The following is a 14,030-nucleotide window of genomic DNA, read 5'->3' as shown; positions in this document are numbered from 1 at the left end:
AGAAGGTTAAAAAAAAGGTGTCAAAACTGTCAATTTGCAGGGTGTCTATGCAGAGAAATAGTAGCCTATTGGTTGTGCCATATTTCAACTCTCTTGCTTGCTTCTGTCAGAATAAGGGTTGGGGCCTAAACGTTCTTATATATACTGACCGTCTAGGTAGGGGCAGAATTGCATCGCTAGTTGATACATCATCCTGACGCTTACCACCACAGACTTGTTGTTAACATTCCTTGAGCCTGATTTAAAATTTACAAAAACTTTAATGGTTTATTTGCCGACGCTGGATGACGATCGTGCGCCACACGATGACCATGGCGAAATGAAAATGCGAAAAGAAAAGAGAGCTGCATGTAAATTACATTGTTTTAGACGAACAAAAACACGAATCTCATCATCTTATTCTCTTGTGTCTTGGGGGAGAAAAATTGAGGTCAGAGACGGGAGGGAACTCCGAGGGTCCGCCGGGGGAAGTGTTGTTATTGTTGTTGCAAGACAACAAGTCTGTGGTGGTAAGCGTACACTTTTTGGGAAGCAGGCTCCTGTTTAAGCGAATTATGATTTGCCTGCATACGTTTTTTTAATGCAACAGGAGCTTATTACACTAGTCTGAGAGAGAGAGAGAGAGAGAGAGAGAGAGAGAGAGAGAGAGAGAGAGAGAGAGAGAGAGAGAGAGAGAGACATGGGGGCTTCAGGGTGAATTTGACCATAATTTGATGTTTTGCAATTAGGTTTGATTGGCTATCTCTCTCCATGGTCCATAGGCCTATCGGCACATGCATCAAAAAGTTATCTAGATCTAGATCTAGTTATCTATATCTAGATCTAGATCTAGATCTAAATCTAGCATGATTTTAACTTGACCAAGACGAATTGCTTTCGTGTTGACCTGACACTGACACTGACAGTAGACTCAGTAGTACTGTCAGTAGACTCAGTAGATTAGTCGAGAAATCTAGTAGTAGTGTCGGTGTCAGTGACAGAGATTGCATTGAGTTTGAGGCAAACAATCACAACCAGTTTGAAGAAAACGAAAGTAGATCTAGATATAGATCTACTGTTCTGAGGAGGAATTCCGGGCTCTCCTGTACAACTGTGGTCCCGTTAGTTCTAGCAGGCTCACTAAGACTTGATACTGATTTAAATATGAAAGTGGCTATTCTCACCCGCCCGGAAGTTCTCGCAAGATCAACTCCTCCCCTCTTCTCTCTCTCTCTGTCTCATTCTGAATACTGTCTATCGGTGTGGACGATCAAATTGACCAAAACAAAGTTAAAAAATGATGTTAAAACACAAAAGTAAATTAATTTGGTTGTCTACAAAGATGCTACTAGTGCTACGGCTATAAAATTAACTTTTCGAATCGAGCCGAACTACGCGGGTCGCCATTTTGTTTTGCCCGGAAATTCTCGCGCTACTCATCTCTCTCTTTCTCTCTCTCTCCGCTGCCCACAGACAAAATTGTACGCTTTTAGTAGGCTACAGTTGTAATGGAACGTTTGTTCACGGCACAGAATTCTAAAATTTTTCTGTTATCACAGTGTAGAATTCTGTGGTTTAGGGTGAACGCAAAATTTGGTGAACGCGCACCGGGTGAGAATAGCCACAAGACTCGCCTGCACTATTCTCACTCCGGGTGAGAATAGAGGTGGCCTTTAAATATTCAGTATCGATATTTTAGCAGTAGATCTAAATCTAGATCTAGATTTCTAGATCACGATCTAGATCTAAATCTAGAGATCTAGCCAGCAAAATGAGCAGTAAAATTTCACTTGTACTTAACAAGGCAAGGGGGGTTTCAAGGGGGCTTGCCCCCCTGACCACCTACAAAAACATGTGGGCTTCAGGGTGAATTTGACCATAATTTGATGTTTTGCAATTAGGTTTGATTGGCTATCTCTCTCCATAGAGGCCTATCGGCACATGCATCAAAAAGTTATCGTTTAGAACAAGAAGTAATCGTTGGTGGGGTCAAAGCGAGTATCCCTAGACGGGACCGCAATTGTACTGTCCAGAGTGCTGATTTCTGCAACGAGCGACCACTATAAAACAGAAGTAGCCTAGAACAGAGGGTTAAGGTTTGGGGTAGGGGTGAGGGTTGGGTTAAGGTTAGGTCTCTTCTAATATTGTGTTGCGCGGGTGGTTGCTCGTTACTGAAGTCTTTCCCTGTTCTGCTGGAATCTGACAAAACACCTTTTTGATATTCACAGGAGTTTTGATAAATCAACGATTTTAGGTTCTCTCATTTAGAGTCTCTAAACTATTTTGCACAGTAGATCTACATCAACGATTGATCTTGACTTTGCTCTCTGAAGAGAATGTCATTCCCACCTCTATCATCTCTAGAGATCTCTATGTCAGGTCTTATGTAAAACTGACAATTTTTTATCGTTGATTTCTCGTAACTGCTGTGAATAGATTTTAAGAAAAAGGCGTTCTGTCAGCATACAGTAGTGTTGTTACTTTCACACTTAAAAATTATTACAGTACCAGCTATGACATGATGGCAATAGCCTAAAAGCCCAGGTGTTCTAAGTTACTGCTGTTACCGGAATGTGTTTTTACCGAAACTCACCAACAAAACTCACTGAAACTCACCAAAACACACAAAACTCACCAAAACAATGCTAAATGGAATCATGTAGGCTAACTGTGCATTTAATAAACAATGTAGCAATGCCAATCGGGCTTTACCGCGCGGCGAAAATTTAGTCCTTGTTTGCGGGTGATTTTGCGGACCCGGCCGAAGCGTAGGTGACTAACTTTGTCAAACTCGGTCTGCTCTATTTCCGAACCAATCCGAATGAAACTCGGCAACCAATCAGAAAATAGGGCAAACTAATGATATGTGGATGTTGAAGTTCGTACACATAAATTAACCTATACTTTTGGTGTTGGGAATACTTTCATATCGGGTACACCAAAAACTATAAGGAGTTTGAATTTCAACGCCGAGATGGTAATAGATCTATCTATCCTCTATAGTGTACTCAAATTTGAACGTTCTGTGTCAAGTAGTTTTTTAGACCCGATCATAAATGCACGACTACCCCCCTATCCAAAGCGGCTTCGCACGGAGACCGGCCATTTTCCCCTCACTCTCGCGGCAAATGTATGTGACCTACAAATCCCCACATGACTATTTCGGGCCTGTTCATTGGTCACTTGAAATAAATGGCGGGCGCGCACATCCGGTTGTTTTTCTCTCTGTTCCCCTGTAACATCGGAATGGGGGTATTCCGAGGCGAGGTTATCTCATCTCGGGGTGTTCGCGTCTCAACGGGGAAAAAGAATTTTTACTTGTACGGCATGCTAGATTGAATTAACTTATCTTTTATGGCTGTCATGGTCTAAAGTCATCATAAAAAGCTTTGCAATTATTTAGTCACGCTGCCGACATATATTCTTAAAGATCCCATGTTGTGACACAATGCTATTATAAATAAAATGGATTCATCCCGACACCCCTTTTTGGCAAAATCGTAATATGTACACCAAAATTTTAATTATAACAAAATAACTACAAAATCGGTAGTAGATCTGACTGCAGAAATGATTTCTGCACCCAAAAACACATCGGGTAGCCAAATATCTCTCTAACACTCCGATTAGTTACCGAGATATCGTGGATTTTCTTACAGAATCTGTACTGCGTGGTCCACTTTTTAGGAGTATTTTCCTATATGTGGGTCATCCGTATTTTGCCGACCTTTACAACCCCATAACTTTTTTTATTTATGAACCGATTCTTAAAATTCAAGAAGCATAATTCTTAGAATTGAAAATTCTTTCTTAGGTACCAAATAAAAAAGGGCTAAAGTGAAAAATTAAATTTTCATTGGCATTGCTAAACAGTGTCAATATTGTATTTCAAATGAAATATTTGTGCATATTAAAACTTGTTACATTTAATATATTTATAGATGTGTATAATAATTATAATATATATATGAAACAATCATTCAGCAAAGAAGCTTACAAATATTTTAAGTTTACAATGCAAATAAGAATATATATAAATGGTCTTATATGTCCATCATGCTTTGATTCATATATGTAATATATGAAACAATCATGTTTATTATCTCTCAAATAAACATTTCAACTACAAGTATCCAGTCCTGGCAATTGAAGCATTCAATACATCGCTGATAATCTGTGCATTTCTTCTTGCACTCGATGCATGGGAATGCTTTCTTCCTAGACATCTGATACTGATACATGAAAGATCAAGGTTAATATTTTGTCAGCAAACTTCAATGTTCTCTCTCTCTCACGCACACACACACACACACACACACACATACACACACAAACGCTCTCTCTCATGCACACGCACACACACACACACACACACACACACACACACACACACACACACACACTCTCTCTCTCTCTCTCTCTCTCTCTCTCTCTCTCTCTCTCACACACACATACGCACACACACGCACACACACACACACACATACACACACACATGTTTCAATGCCCTAATTTGTCAACTTCTCGTCAAAGATAGAACAGAACATGCAGAGACAGAGACAGACGGATAGACAGAGAGAGACAGGGGTAGGGGGGTTTAAATTGCTGTAGATGGGCACTTTTTAACATGAAGGGAAATGGAGGTGGAGGAGGAGGATGACAAGAAGGAATAATGACACGAAACGGAGCACTTTCAGTACTTTAAGTATGGTGGTACTTAACTTAATCTTTTTTTTTTTTTGAATCGTAGAAATAGAGGGAACATTCATATTTATCATGAAGATAAATGATATGAAGAAGAAAAAGAAGAAAGTGATATAAAATGCTTATTGATAAAGATAGGAAAGAACATCAACAGAAATTATCATCCAATGTAAAATAACAGTAAAAGAGATGTAGAAGAGTATAAAACAATATTTTGTCTGCAAACTTCAAGGTTCTCTCTCTCTATTGTAAACACACATACGCTGGATAGATCCAAGTTCAAACTGAGGAGGGGAGTGAACTAGCTCTATATAAAGGTAGCAAAAAATTCAGTGGGCCAACCTTTGATGAGTTTCAGTCACGCAGTCATTGACTGTTTCAGTGAGTTTTGTTGGTGAGTTTCGGTAAGTTTCGGTGAGTTTTGGTGAAAAGACATACCCACTGTTACTACTGCAAAAAATTTGGGGGGGATAATCCGATTTTGGTCCCAATGATAACTAGGGAGTGTGGATTTTGGGTTCACCAACAATTACTTTTAGTTCTAAATGATTACTTTTAGATGCGCGTGCTGATATGATGTTAACGCTCAGTGAGCAAAAGATATTAAACCTACCTAACTGAATTGCAAAACATCAAATTATGGTTTAATTCTGGGGTGCCCCCCTGAAACCCCCCATGTTTTCAAGGTCAGGGGGGCAATCCCACCCAAAAACTCCCTTACTAAAAACATGTGTAATATTACTTCTCATTTTGTACTGAAACATTGCAGAGCATCTCTCGCTCTCTTTCGGATAAAACGTCCAATCAGAGTATTAAGGCCAGTATCAATATCCAGTGGTACTCCTGGGGCCAAAAGTAAAGAATGCTGATTTTGGCTCTGCATCCATGCAGTAGTCCAGAACTTTCTCTTAGTCTGTTTTGTATTTGTTCTCCTCAAGTTGAATCTAAAACTTCATCTTTTGGGATAACAGTGAAACATTCTCAGAGGTTCTGTATGCATGCTACAAATCTTATCTTGTTCCGGACGTATTTTTTGGGGGTCTAGACATCATTAACTTGTGGCTTGATTTGGCTATGCAGGTGGTGTACAAAATAACTTCATAGAAGCATAACCGTGACTCAAAATGTAACATATGATGTATCAAATTGAATAAGGAATACATCCCAATATAAAACAAGAATTAATTTTGAACATAAGTATGCATCAGAAGGGTTAGAAATGGTGATGGTGATGAGAAAAATAAATTTTGACGGAAAAAATTACATTCACCAAACATGTGAAAGCAAATCAGCATAGCTATCGTATCATTTACAGGCCAAGAGCATAATCCATGAATTTCTGAATGCGCAGCTTTTTATTTGAAAGCAATATTCCAATTTTTGTTTGAGTTATGATATTTATACTGAGTCCGGTTCCATCGTTTTGTTGATGCAAGATTGCAAGAACTAATTCACTCATTTTTCCCCAAACCCACGCTTTGACAAAGTGAAACTAGACGTTTTCGTTTCCTAAATCCTTTCCAAGTTTTTCAGTAGCAATAAAAAGTAATTATAAATGACGGATCATGTTAAAACGAAACAATACTGAGGCACCCTATCACAGCCGAAAAGAGTTAAAGACATCTTTGTTGTTGGAGATTGAAGAACAGCAAATTTGCTTGGCTGAATAGAGAGGATCATCAATTTTAAAAAATGTCAAGAGTTCATAATCTTTATATAGGGCCTATATGTTATGTAGGCCTATTAAATATTTTAGCCTATGTATATTTTTGACTGACTTTGAGTCTAGGTTAAATTTAAAGCCTGTTGATTTCTCCTGCGAGCTGGGGAAAAAAGAACACATTTGATTTATATAGATATATATTCTTAATATATAAGAATGCACTATTTCTTTTGATGCCCCATCTGTTTCAAGGATGAGATTTATGTTGTATGTAATTAATGAAGTCTTTTTGTGGCTTCTTAGGATGGGGCTTTTCTTGTTTGTGAATTTTTGCTCTCTTTGGTATTTAAGACAAGGCTTGAAAAAAAGTGGTCTGCCATATCAATTTTTAAAAAAAGAACGGGTTGGAATGAAAATTCCCCTCTTCTGCTGAAGGCACAGTACTTTCAAAACTTTATTCGTATTCACAGAAATTAAATCAACTATCCTTGAAAAGAATAAGCAGAGGATTTTGAAATGTCGTTTTTTTTTTACTTGCCACAGAAGAAAATCGCCACACAAGATTTGTTCAAACTGTCTGATGCAAACAAGACAGTAGAGATGTCTCTACTTGCTTCAAAGAGCATCGTCTCTGGCCTTGCAAAGCTGAGATTGACAGTGAAGGCCTACAAGTACGTGGCAGCTGTTGGAGTGGCCGCTCGGTTTATCCAGCCAACCGCTGCTGTGGTATGTTCGTTTTTAACCTACTGACCAGACCTGTAATTGTGAGATTGCAAAATTTTGTTTGTTTGTTTGGGGGGGGTTCCCAAGCCTCAGTTCGGTCGAACATTGTGTCCTTGGGAAAGGCACTTTCCCATTTGGCTTGGTCCTTTCGGAGATGAACATTTTTTAAACTTAAGAGGTCCTGCCTCTTAATAACCTTATATTGTTGATAGGGGTAATAAAACTATACCATTTCACTTTTTTTAACCTCTCTAATGTAAAATATCTGTATTTGTCGTACAGCCATTTATCCCTTAACGCATTCCTATATAGATAAGTATTCCCCATTTCTATGTGACAAATTTATAGATTCTTTTTGTGTGTTGACAAAAAACAACTATAATTGTGACAAATAATAACCAAATGTATAGCTTTGTTTTAATACAGTAATCTCCGCCTAAGTGCACGGTGCTCGGGAGGGCTCCTTAGCGTGTGTTAATACGGAGCGTGCGTTTACATGAACCTTTGTAAAGAGAGGAAAGGGCGCAGCCATCTCATTGCCTTGATATTCTAGTGACCTCCCTTTTGGGTGGGGGTCACTTTGGGCCCATAATATGATGACACGTGACGGTTTTGTGAAGGATTCCCCGATTGTGGTTAAAAATACAAAGGCTTTGAATGGGTGTGTGTGTGTGTGTGTTTGTGTGTGTGTGTGTGTGTGAGGGGGGGAGGGGTAAGAAATACAGACTCCATGTAATGATATGCACCATAAAATGACAGGAATAGATAGCGTAAGAGGAAACTGTTGGTGATAGTCATAGAGACGACGGCCCAGCCAGGTGGCTTTCCAAGCGACCTCCCCCGACCGTAAATTCATGGAAGAGCATTCACGCGTGTTGCGCATCATAGGCCTTGGTCTAACTAAACATTACATGCAGTCACCCAAACACTAGTCAGAAACCTTCTCTTCTTAAAGATGCATTTCCAGTGACCAATCAAATAACTTTTCAGTCCCCCAACCCCCCAACATTTCACTGATCAGTCATAGACCTATGTGTCTGTGGAAAGTTGGGTGTGAAAACGCTGTCCATCACTCTCTTTGTTCGGCGGGAGGGGCAGTCTCACCAAATATCATGCTGTCTAGGCTTGTCTTATGCAAGCTGTGCAGATTTCCCTCTGTTCAGCTTAACCTGTCGGCATGTTTTGCGGATCGGAGGGTGCATTTAGAGGGAGTGACCGTGCGTTTGTACGTCTAAATTATGTAGTAAAAAACCCGTCAGATGACCGGAGTGTGCTTTTGTGTGGTGTGCGTTTAGGCGGAGACTACTGTAAAAGCTTTACTGCACTCCCAACAAATAGATCATATCAGTGCTAAAGTTTTGGGGGTGTTACAAGAGTGTAACAAACACAAAAGAGATGGAGAGATAATCACAAAGGTGTTAGATGTTTGATAGGAAAGAGGGAGTAAATCACACCTCAGCAGCTGCCAACCAGCAATGAATATTCTATAGTAGTCTTTACTTTGTGTAGAAGTTGTCAGGCCTACTTGTTCTCCTTTAATTCAGTACAATAAATCTTTAGCTATAATATGTTGAAAATGGCTCGCAAGAAGGGATTACACACATAGTGAAACACAAACAATGAAAAGATTTACAGGTCCCAAATTTTTTCTTTTATGTGTTTTACTTTGTATCTGAAACATATATGAAGAGAAATTTGTTCGTAATGTAAAGATTTTATGTCTGGCCTGTTTAACTATATAGACATAATGTTAGTTAGACTGCATTCTTGTGTGAGCTATTCTTTCTTTTCCTTTTCAGCACTGTACAGGTCGAGCCTGCTCGGATGAAGTGTCGAAGGCTCAAGGTGCTAAATTCACAATTGGGGAGCCGACCATTTTCTCCAAGATTATAGATAAGTCTATTCCAGCAGATATTCTTTATGAGGATGAACGGGTATGAACTGAAGATATTAATCAGATTGGGACATTGTAGTGAAGGCTTGACTTCACAGAATTTGTTTGGCGTCATGGTGAAATGAGGCACTCCCCCAAAAATAATGAAATTGAAGAAAACCTATGTTTTACTTCCCTTTGGGCAAGTTTTGTCGATTTTTTGTTTGTTATAATGGAATTAACACCCCTTATATTTTTTGAAATACACATTTCTGCTTGGATTTTACTGGAAAACGTTGGTCAGGGGCACAAAAATGTTAATTTCCAGTTTTCGAGGATGTTACAGCTTTGGAAGCTGCCAAACTTCGGCGTCCGTTTTCTAGCTAATTTTACCTATGATGACAGGCTACCCCCCATCTCCTTCAATCACAAATATCTCGACTTCCAATTAAGATAGATGGGTATTTTTTTTCATCAAAAGCAAGACAAATGAATGGGCTTTAAGATTAAGCCAGTAACTCCATATATGCAAAAATTGACAAGTATTTTTTTTCATCAAAAGCAAGACAAATGAATGGGCTTTAAGATTAAACCAGTAACTCCATATATGCAAAAATTGACAAGCGCCTGATTCCACTGTATCGTGACACATTTCTCCCTGAAGATAGACTCTGTTGTGTAATTGATTCTACACTAAATGTTCTCATGGATATCGAAGGATTATTGTAACGGAGAGGAAAATAATTCTCTCCATGTTTATGTGGAACTGCAATTTTTCAGTTTGTGAGGAAATGACGTAATATGAAGTATGGCTCTACTTTTTAAAAAGTTTGATATTTGTGTATGTTTTTGTTAGATTTTTAAAAACTGCAAAGATACTGGAGGCACCAAATTTTTTTACAGTTTTATGTTTTTTCAAATAGTAGTTTCTTTTTCTTTTGATATTCAGGTTTGTCATTATAATTACAATTTTGTCAAGGCTGGATTACTTGCAAGTAATAATAATGAGAAGGAAACCCATGAGTCGTTTGGAGAGATCTTTACTTCACATTTCTCCCATTAAAGTTGCAGTTCTGCTTTGAATAGCTTGAATCCATTGAATGTAGGAAAGTGTGTGTGAAAAGTTTGGAGAGGGTTTACTTGGCTGATGCCCACCATCTTGACTTGCCGCATGGGTAGAGTCTGTTGGCAACTTCAGTCGAAAATGTCTAAGACAGCCACCTGTTGTCAAGAGAAAAGTGGCCATCTTAGAAAGGTGACCATCTTACGCAGTGTCATTATATTGTAAAAAAAAAACAACACAAGGGGGGGGGGGGGATTGGAGATGGCTGTTTGTACGGATGTTTGTCTTATAGTATAGAAGTAGCTGTTGGGCTATGACTTTTTGTTCATATATCTGCATCTTTTTGCGTGTTTTTTTTTTTTCAGTGTCTGGCATTTTCTGACGTGAGCCCCCAGGCCCCAGTCCACTTCCTCGTCATCCCAAAGAAAATAATTCCCATGTTGAGTCTCGCTGACGATACAGACGAAATGGTGAGTCATACATGTGCGTTTAGGATGCCCTGATGTAACCCCAAATATATGGTTGTTGTTGTTGTTTTCAAATCCCTTTAGCTGTGAGCATTTCGCTCTTGGAAGCGCAATGCCTCCCTCAAGTAACCACATGTCCTTGTCATCTGGTCAATGCCAGAGTAGAGCAGGCAAAAATATATGGTAAACACTAAACACAAGTCTATAATATGACCTTGCATATAAAACACTGGAATACTTGAACTCCGAAATCAGCTCGTTTTTTTTTATATTGGGCGTATAATACGAAGTGAATTCTGACATGCTGAAGGGAACCCAACCTGTGTGAAATCAAGTACTAGTTAGTCGTCAAATAGAGTGTGTAAGCTTTACGAATTGTTTGTTGTTGTGTTTAGACTGAGGTAGTCGATTTATTCTGTGAGACTGGAGTGGCAGGTAATTCTTCAATGAAAAATCCTTTACAGCAGTACTTCAACAATCCAGGCTGTATTTTTATAAAAAAATTTTTTGGGGGTAAATTTAAAGTGTTTTACTGCACACATTAAACATTTTCAGTTTGTAGGAAATTTTGAATTTTGTCCGAATGGTGGTCGAAGCCTACTCTTATCGATTTTCGACCTCCAAGGGATCTTTAATGCGTACAACTTTCACACGGGACCTCTAAGATTTTCACCCTTGTCTGAGAAGGCTAGGTGTAGATCTTTTCTACCTTAAAATCAGGGGTGTGGCTGAAAGACAGCAGTAAGAAGCCAGGGTGTAGCAGTTAGTAGAAAGGCTGCAGAAAGAGTCAGGAGCCCAGAGGACGAGGCAAAGGAGGTGAGGGGGTTGGAACAGATAGTGAAGGCTAAAGCAGACAAAAGAACAAAACTAGAGAGCAGGAAAGAAGGTGAAAGGAGACAATTTTAGAGAATAAAAATTTTCGTCGCTATTCGGCTTAGAATCCGGGACCTATTGAATGGCCATGAGAGCCCCCCCCCCCACCCCCCTCTCTGCTTTCTGGCTGTATATTGCGCAGAGAATAGGGGGGTATACTTTTGGATCTAATTTTTTGTTGTTGAAAATTCGCTGGTATTGTAGGCATGTATACCGTATATGTTTATTGTCCATTTGAGGCGAGTGCTATGTATTCAAAGACTAAGAGGTACACTATTCTTTTTCTTTTGTTGTGAAGGTCAGTGTTTTTCCGCCCACGTTCACAGACACAATTTAACCCAGTCTGTCAGGGCGAACCTAGGCTGAGAGGGATACTACATCCCAGCAGAAAGACCGAGATACTCAATAAAAGTTAAAAAATTTCTCCGCTCAGGAATTGAACTCAGGTTTTCTTCCTGTGTTGGCGAAGTGCATAACTGCTACACTACAGATGTTGGGCAGGACATTCTAAGGGATGCTGTCTCCCTCAAGAAGTTGAAGGAAAGATAGTTTTGAATGATGGTGAAGAAATTTATGTGCTCTTAAATCATCCTCTATTTGTCTCCTGCCCTGTCTTCGCAGTTGCTGGGTCATTTGTTAGTGGTGGCCAAAGACGTGGCACAGAAGCAAGGGCTGGAGAAAGGATATCGTGTGGGTACGTAGGAAGTTTAGTTACTGTATCATGTGCGTATGTTTGGAAAAAAATCAATTTTTCCTTGTGCTTAACGACTGCTTAGTGTAAGATTTCGGCATATCGTTGCCTCGAAACTATTTTGTCCAAACTACAGTGGAACTCGATTTAATGAGCTCGGATTCAACGAGAACTCGGATTCAACGAGAGGAGATAGATTCCCCGTTTTTTTCCTTCTTTAAAATCAATAAAAATAACCTGGATTCAACGAGCACTTAAATTAGCAAGCTCAGATTCAATGAGGTCGCTTTCAGGGGGAACAGCCCCCACAGACCTGGCTTCACTCATTTTTCTTCCAGAACGAACGTTATTTATTCCCAGAAACCATCCATTGCCCTGCATCGTGAACTGCTGTTCACTTAGCTGATTGAATGCGACCAATCAGCGGCCTTTTTACATACCAACACATGCGTTGTTGGCACAAGCACATGTATACTCTGGCATGTGTCGGGGTCGGATGGGCGGCCTGCACACGTGTGACTGTGTCGGTCAGGAGGGGGGGGGGGCACCAGCAGTCCGGGCGTTGAATGTCGCAGATACAAACGCGTCACAGTCTTTTTTTTTTCCTGGGCAACTAATCATTAATGACGTAGATCTACGTAATGAATTGAGCGCTCGTTTATGGAATCAAAAGTTGCTGTGTTCTAGGCTCTACACAGCAACACAACTTCTTGGCAAACAATCGAGATGACACAAGCGTGCATTTGAACGAATTGGTCTTTTTTTTACACAGCTCATAATATGCAGGCATTTCAGGCTCTATTTTTACTTCTCTTTACACATTACTTGCTCAGTGCCTGTAATTATCTACACAAAACCTCGTGTTTGCTATAACGAACACTCAGATTCAACGAGGTTTTAGGTCAGGTCCGGCGACCTTGTTGAATCCGAGTTCCACGGTATACGGAAACAGGCTTTTTGGACAAAATAGTTCTTAGTAGATGATATGCTATTTTGAAGAGTGAGGTACCCTGTGTAACAGAGTTGTATGCTGAGCTGTTGATAAGGTGATGGAAAAACCCCGTCTATGACACTGTTGTCTATTTTACTTGCTGCTCACAATCTGTCATATAACACAAGAGTGCGTTTGGACAAAGTGTGTTTTAGTTTTACGCAGCATGTAAATCGGCTGCTCACTTTATACTGTAGTACTAATCTAAGGTACAGCAGTTTCTGAGATGCCTAAGAAAAACGTTTGAACATATCAAGGAGAGACAGGATGAGAAACGAGATAGCACTAAAACAGTCTTTTGTTTATATAATAATAATTTAATAATAATAATAATAATAATAATAAATAGCATTTGTATAGTGCATGTCCCCACTCGAAAGTTAGCTCTATGCGCTTTACACTATATTATTACCCCAGAAAACCATAGAACACTCGGAAACATTTTCAGCTTCCCGGGAAGCATACAGTGCAAGCAGCCGGTTAAGCGCTCAAACACTAACACTAACAAATTGACAAAATCTTTCACTGTCGATAGCTGGGTACCCATTCCCACCTGGGTGAAGTGGGGAAAATTGGTGTGAAGTGCCTTTCCCAAGGACACAACGTCGGGCCCGCAGCTTGAACCCCCAACCCCGCAACCTCACGATTACAAGTCTGGTAGCCTAACCACTAGGCCACCGATATGTTTCACTCTTTGCTAACACTAAATGACTGGTTATATTTAATTTGTCTTTGAGCTTTGCTCCCTCTCAACTCTAAAAAGGTGTTTATGTTATTATGTCTATGCGTTTTACTCTTTGCTAACACCAGGCAACTGTTTTTCTCCATGCGCTTTCTTATTTCTTAACAGTAAAAAAGTATTTTTGTCTGCGTTTTACTCTTTGTTAGTTGGTGGTTGGCGGGTGCTCTGGTGTGGTCTGCTTCTTCTTTCCTATCAAACATCTATCGTCCTTATCTCCCCTTCTTCTTTTTTATGTTTGTTACTCTCTTGTAACACCTCTAA

At 39.7% G+C, this 14,030-nt stretch overlaps 1 protein-coding gene across 1 annotated transcript in view; it reads left to right on the top strand.

Annotated features, from left to right (window-relative positions):
- Nucleotides 1-444: 444 nt before the first annotated feature.
- Nucleotides 445-14,030, top strand: part of LOC101860649 (histidine triad nucleotide-binding protein 1) — a gene marked incomplete in the record, with an annotated part of 15,956 nt that continues 2,370 nt past the window's right edge. Inside the window, 5 exon segments of the mRNA XM_005097157.3 lie at nt 445-509; nt 6,890-7,072; nt 8,869-9,003; nt 10,371-10,475; nt 11,967-12,039. Of these exon segments, the coding sequence (XP_005097214.2) occupies nt 6,947-7,072; nt 8,869-9,003; nt 10,371-10,475; nt 11,967-12,039 (439 nt within the window).

The sequence above is a fragment of the Aplysia californica genome, unplaced genomic scaffold (genome assembly GCF_000002075.1).
Source record: "Aplysia californica isolate F4 #8 unplaced genomic scaffold, AplCal3.0 scaffold00147, whole genome shotgun sequence".
Lineage (NCBI taxonomy): Eukaryota > Metazoa > Mollusca > Gastropoda > Aplysiida > Aplysiidae > Aplysia > Aplysia californica.
The sequence above is the reverse complement of the archived record's forward strand: the minus strand, read 5'-3'. Positions and strand labels throughout refer to the sequence as shown.